At 42.5% G+C, this 5,826-nt stretch overlaps 1 protein-coding gene across 1 annotated transcript; it reads right to left on the bottom strand.

Annotated features, from left to right (window-relative positions):
* Nucleotides 1–537: 537 nt before the first annotated feature.
* LOC132497924 (acireductone dioxygenase-like) lies at nt 538–903 on the bottom strand. The gene has a single exon (XM_060111463.1). The coding sequence runs from the start codon at nt 901–903 to the stop codon at nt 538–540; it is 366 nt and encodes a 121-aa protein (XP_059967446.1).
* Nucleotides 904–5,826: the final 4,923 nt, after the last annotated feature.

Genomic DNA, 5,826 nt, shown 5'->3' with positions numbered 1-5,826 from the left:
TTCTTGGGCCTGTGGACTCTGACTAGGAGTTCTACCATTGGCTCTCCCAGGTCCTCAGGCCGTGTGGTTTGGACTGGATGTACACCACTTGGTTTCCTGGACCTCCAGCTTGTAGACAGCCAACTGTGGGACTTCTCATCCTCCATAATTGTGTGAGCCAATCCCTTGTAATGAATCTCCTTCTATATATCTATGTATGGTCTATTGGTTCTATCTCTGGAAAACCCTGACTTGTATACTTGGCTGACATGAAATTAATAATAGTAGATTGAGTAGAAGTTCAATATATAGAAAAGTTAACTTTAAGAAAGAAAGAAAACCATTGATTTCCTCTGGTGGCAAAAATATATACTCTCCACTCTTTTTTTTTTTGACATAAAGATTTTTAATCCAGTTTAAACAAACAAACAAAAAACTTAAAGCAAACTGCCTTTCAAATATGAGGTTAATTTAGGGTTTTTCTATGATTATAACAAATTAGGTATAATTGAATCTCAGAATTGTTAACTAAAAAAAAACAATGTACAAGTTTTTCTGTTAAAATTTGAAGTCTTGATTGTAACTGTCCTCTTTATCCCTCACATCGAAGTACCCACTGCCGTCCAGGATGTAGCGAATCTCGTCGTCGTCCAGGTGTAAATACTCCTCATAAAACATCTTAATCTTTTCTTTGTAATTTGGTAGTACGTCTTTGCATATGGTTATTATGTCCATCCAGGAGTGTTTTTTCTCTTTTCGGACCTTTTCTAATTCTGGATCATTCTCATATTTGTCAGCATCCAGCTTACAGTAAAGGACCCCGAGCCCGCGCAGCTGCTCCAGGGCGACCAGGCGCCCGGGCTCCCCGCGGTGGGGCCACTGCGGGTCATTGCCCGACTTGTGCGTGTACCAGGCCTGCACCATGGCCAGGCCCAGGGTCACCGCCGCCTCACCCCGGACCTGCTCCGGCCGGTCTGCTCACCACTCTTAAAAGTCAACACCTTCTCACAATATGTGGTGCTTCTCCTTTAGAATCACCTGGGAACGCACATTTTTTTTTTTTTTTTGGCTGCCTTGGGTCTTCTTTGCTGTGTGCAGTCTTTCTCTAGTTGCGGCGAGTGGGGACTACTCTTCGTTGCCGTGCATGGGCTTCTAATTGCAGTGGCTTCTCTTGTTGCAGAGCACCGGCTCTAGGCACACGGGCTTCAGTAGTTGTGGCTGGCGGGCTCTCGAGTGCAGGCTCAGTAGTTGTGGTGCAGGGCTTAGTTGCTCCGTTGCACGTGGGATCTTCCTGGGCCAGGGATCAAACCTGTGTCCCCTGCATTGGCAGGTGGATTCTTAACCACTGTGCCACCAGGGAAGCCCTGGGAATGCACTTTTAAAATGTACTTTTTAAAAATAAACTTTTAGCTCTGGACTCTATGGTGGATTGGATTATTGTCTAGAACTATTCACTCACTCCACCCCACACCATCTCCATGAGAGGGACATTCTTCTTCACACTTTGATTTTGAGCTTGGCCATTTTTCTGCCAATGGATGCCAGCAAACATGACACAATCAAAAGATTAAAACTTGCTTACATGATTGGGCATGTTCTCTCACATCTCCACCTGTGTCATGAGCAGAGGTTCCCTTCTGTGGCTGCTGTCCCCTCAGCTTAGGCCCCAAGATGAATACACATAAAGCAGTCTGAGCCAAGTGGCAGTAAGAAGCCAAGCCCAGCTGCATCCTTTGCTTGAAATATCCCTATACGATCAAGGGCAGTGCAAATCAGCAAAACCCCACCAATCAGGATGCACATGCTGTTTTTTGGGTTTTTTTTTTTTTGCGGTACGTGGGCCTCTCACTGTTGCGGCCTCTCCCGTTGCAGAGCACAGGCTCCGGACGCACAGGCTCAGCGGCCATGGCTCACGGGCCAGCCGCTCCGCGGCATGTGGGATCTTCCTGGACCGGGGCACGAACCCGTGTCCCCTGCATCAGCAGGCGGACTCTCAACCACTGCGCCACCAGGGAAGCCCACACATGCTGCTTTAAATCACTGAAGTGATTTGTCACACAGCAGTAGCTAGCTGGTACAGTGAACTGACATTCGTTGGCCTTTAATGAACGTATTTCCTCTGAAATTAATTCAAGTTTCTCACACTTCATAGTATGAGTCCCAAAATTAGATGACTCCCAGAAAGAAAACCAAGAGCATGTACACACATTTAGGAACTGACTCTCAGAATCAACCAATTTCTGACTTAAATAACCTTAGAATCTTCCACAAGGAAAACTTCCATAAATGCGTATCCCCATTCATTAAAACAAACACAACCCTCTATTACACAATTTTCTCATGGCCTCATCAGGTAGGTTTCCTTTTTGCACATTTAATGTTTTATAATTATTGGTTAATTAGTCATACCATTTCTTTTTCTCCTTTCTGTAATTCAAAAGCCTAACACAGCCCACATCTTAGAGAAGGAATGACTCACCGGCATTGCTCATAGGCTCCTTGAGGCAAATCCCAAAACTTAGAGCACAGAGAACCTCCCTGTGTCCCGCTCCCAAATCTTACAGATATCACAGTGTCATCTGACATACACCAACATACATATGCTGCCAACCAGTAGATTAAATCATATATATTAGAGAAGAGAAAGGGGTTGGGAGATAAAGTCCAGATTCAAGTCATAGTTCCTCCACTTAGGAGTTGCATGACCTTGAACAAATCACTGCCCTGCTCTAAATCTGTTTTATCACCTACACATTGCAAATGTTAAAGGATTCAATGAGATTTCACTGTGGACACCTCTTGGTTTGTCTGCTCCAAACCCTATTTCTTCTGAGAACAGCACTCATTCTCTGTACGGTAACTATCTGATTCTCATGGGAGTGCTGGGTTTTCTTACTCTTCTCATCTCCCTTCTCACCCTAACCATATCAAAGCCCCTCCTCTGGATCTATTAGGTATGTTTTTTTTTAAATTAGGAATTAGACATAAGTCAGCCGTGTAGCAGTGTGGCCTAATAGGAGAGAAAATGAAATTGGAACTCAAAGAAAAGCTAAAATGAGAGGCAGAGTGAAAGACCTGTTGGCTTTCAAGTTCCTAGTTTCAGATGTTTCTGAGCTCAGTTACATCCTTTCCCTGCCTACAGCTTGATTTTAACCCAACTATCTCCCTCCCTTTGCACTTAAGCCATATAAAATTGACTTTCATTCATTGGAATCAAAATAACACAGGTCTCAAACAAGACTTCTTCAAATTTTCTGGATTTTCCACTCCTTAATGTTTTAAAAGATGAACCTAAGACTTGGAGAGACCTCGATGATTCTTAGCATACAGAAGCCACTTTGAAAAAAAAACCCCACAAATATACCTTTATCTGGAAAAACTGCTGTAAAAAATGGGTCTTTGGTCTCTGACTTTGGAATCAGCAGAGTATGAAAACATTTCTAAGTGTAAAGGGTAAGCATTTTCTGGTTTACCTAGCAGCTGTAGTCAATCACTGAAATGCATTATTTTTTCTAGTGCTCTTAAGTTGCTTCCTATAATTGGTAAGGTAGGCTGTAGTTAACCCATCTAGTCATAAGAAAGAGAAAAATGTCTCTAAAACAAAGTTCATAGTTTTCGGGGGGTGGGCGGTGGGTACCAGCATGATCAGGGTGAGAGCTCACGCATCTTGCTATGGAAGCTGCCTGTAGAGGAGGGCCCCAGGACTGTTGCCTCAGTGCCCTGGCACTGTCTACAGACTTCAGGGAATAGCTCTAAAAATGTTGGGGAGTGCTGCTTTGAAATCTGGGTGCAGTGTTTCATTCTTTTCCAAGTCCTTAACCATTCTTCCCTTTACCAAAGGGCAGATTTTATACGTCTTCTCCTGAGTCACTAGAATATTTCTAGGGCAGACTAACTATGGTTCTGGAAATTGGCTTTTCTAGATACAAATTAGCTAATAAAGAAACTTATCATTCTCCTTAGTCACAACTCACATGACATCCTGGGGATCCATCCTGAAAGCTCAGATGTATCAATGTTTCTTTATGTTGGTTGTAGACAGTACCTGTTTCCAGTCCCACCAGTGAAATAGCTAAAACTCTGCTACAGTAATGACTTGAAGGTTTTATCATGCTGTTCATCGTGTGTACGGTTCACTGCCAACAATGATTATGCCTCACCATTCCTTCCCCAGAATTTCAAAACTCAGTAAAAACATTCATCATCTAGCACTTAATAAGTAGACAGCACCTAATTAGTTTTAGAATCTGGAATGCTTTGGAAGAAAGGCAACTTATTAGTGGAAATTTCTAAACGTCTAGTAAGACTTACTTTTGTGAGTGCTGTAAATCTTTTAGCAGTTTAGTATGTAAAGCCAAGAGATTCGGGGTTACTTACCACAAGACAGCGAGTTAGTAAAACCTGGAGTGAATTCAAGACCTCTAATTTCAGCGTGTTGCTTTCACTGCAGAACTGCATAGAATCCCTTTTAATGGTGGACAGAGTAACACACAGGACCCCCTAGCATTGTGATGAGATCTGGATCTTGACATAACTCCTTTTAATCTTGTGTGCCTGTTGCCCTTCTTCTGTCATCACAGTGGAAATATTGACAGTCCAAGGCAGAGATGTGTTCAATCCAAAATGAAACACATGCAGAAAAATCAGGACTGAATTAGAAATTATGTTAATAAACATCACTGGCAGAGTACGTTAGCTTAATTAGCAAGTCAAACTCCTACAACATTAAAGTGGCTGCAAATCTGGAAAAGCTTTCAACATTTCCATACAAGTCTGCAAGATTTGGTGTCACAGAAGGCTGAAATGTTCTGAAGGTATTTCCCAGTTATAATGACAGAATAACATATTCAAAGCTCATTTTTCTAGTCAGGCATTTAATTGCTGTTTCATGCACTTTTAGGCATAAAGTTCCCTTGAGTCAAAATGAAATTGCCCATTAGCCAGGAGACTCAGTCCTAAAATACCACTCAAGCGCAGCACCTCTAATCTCTAAGAGCAGTTTAGAGAGAAGGAAAAAAATCAAGCCCTTTCCTTTCTGTTCTGTCAAATAACATTATTTTTATGATCCTGTTTCTGGAAAATCATTCAATGGGGACTCTACAACTTATGAATTATCCAATTTCTACATACTCAAAAGTCAAAACAAATATGCTCTCTTACAATGTATTTGACTCCAGTTTTTTCATGTATTATGAAACATTTCAGATAAAGAGGAATAAATAGTATAAAGTAGTCACCATGCTAATTTCAGAAGAAAATGCTAATATGTTTATAGCCCTCTGTGTAGTCCTACCCCATCACTTCCCCAACACTTTCTCCCAGGAATAATTAGTATATTGAAATGGACGTTTTATCATTTCATGGCATCTGTTATATGAGATTCATCCATATAGATAAGCACTTTGATAATCTCACTGCAGTACTGCAGTCCACTGTGTGAATACATGATAATTCATGTATCCATTGTCCTCTTTTTTTTTTGCGGTACGCGGGCCTCTCACTGCTGTGGCCTCTCCCGTTGCGGAGCACAGGCTCCGGACACGCAGGCTCAGTGGCCATGGCTCACGGGCCCAGCCGCTCCGCGGCATGTGGGATCTTCCCGGACTGGGGCACGAACCAGTGTCCCCTGCATCGGCAGGCGGACTCTCAACCACTGCGCCAACAGGGAAGCCCCATCGTCCTCTTGATGTACATCAGAACTATTGCCCTCAGGAGCTATTAAGAACAATGCTGCAAAATGCATAAGTGTACACATCCACTCATGTATGTGAGTAAAAGTTACTTTAAGGTACATGACTTCTAGTGAACAGCTGTGTTGTATGTCACGCATGTCTGCAACTTCATTAG

The sequence above is a fragment of the Mesoplodon densirostris genome, chromosome 10 (assembly GCF_025265405.1).
Source record: "Mesoplodon densirostris isolate mMesDen1 chromosome 10, mMesDen1 primary haplotype, whole genome shotgun sequence".
Lineage (NCBI taxonomy): Eukaryota > Metazoa > Chordata > Mammalia > Artiodactyla > Ziphiidae > Mesoplodon > Mesoplodon densirostris.
Note: the sequence above shows the minus strand (reverse complement) of the source record. Positions and strands in the feature narration are given on the sequence as shown.